This window comes from Buceros rhinoceros, unplaced genomic scaffold (genome assembly GCF_000710305.1).
Source record: "Buceros rhinoceros silvestris isolate BGI_N320 unplaced genomic scaffold, ASM71030v1 scaffold21636, whole genome shotgun sequence".
Lineage (NCBI taxonomy): Eukaryota > Metazoa > Chordata > Aves > Bucerotiformes > Bucerotidae > Buceros > Buceros rhinoceros.
In genome coordinates, this window is record NW_010419571.1 from 1,579 (window position 1) to 1,976 (window position 398).

At 63.3% G+C, this 398-nt stretch overlaps 1 protein-coding gene across 1 annotated transcript in view; it reads right to left on the minus strand.

Annotated features, from left to right (window-relative positions):
• Positions 1 to 398, minus strand: part of LOC104495948 (slit homolog 1 protein-like) — a gene marked incomplete at both ends in the record, with an annotated part of 14,737 nt that overhangs the window by 1,416 nt on the left and 12,923 nt on the right. Inside the window, one exon of the mRNA XM_010139003.1 lies at positions 89 to 125. Coding sequence (XP_010137305.1) covers positions 89 to 125 — 37 coding nt within the window. The remainder of the gene's footprint in view (positions 1 to 88; positions 126 to 398) is intronic.

The following is a 398-nucleotide window of genomic DNA, read 5'->3' on the forward strand; positions in this document are numbered from 1 at the left end:
TAGGGCAGCGTCAGGGGGTGGGAAACAGCGTTTCAGGGTGATCCCATCAAAAATGCCAGCACAGGGCTTTGGCAAGGAGCACGCATACATGCCAGGAGGCTCTGGGGAGCAGGGTTCGGTCCCCACTGCAAACACCAGGCGCAGGGGAGGGCGGCAGCGCAGCCTCACGGGAGCAGGAGGTGAGGATGCTGAGTTGCCACAACAACAGGCTGGGAGGCCACTCAGCACGGGGAAGGGGGGCCGGGCGGCTGCGCAGCCCTCCTCCTCACCCGCAGCCTGCCGTCTATTTCCAGCCACTAATTGGGTCCCAGTTCAGTTCTCGGAAAAGGCTGAGGCGTTGAGAGTAGCAAGGGTTGTGCGGGGGCACGGCAGTGACCCCAGGGTTTCATCCTGCCTCA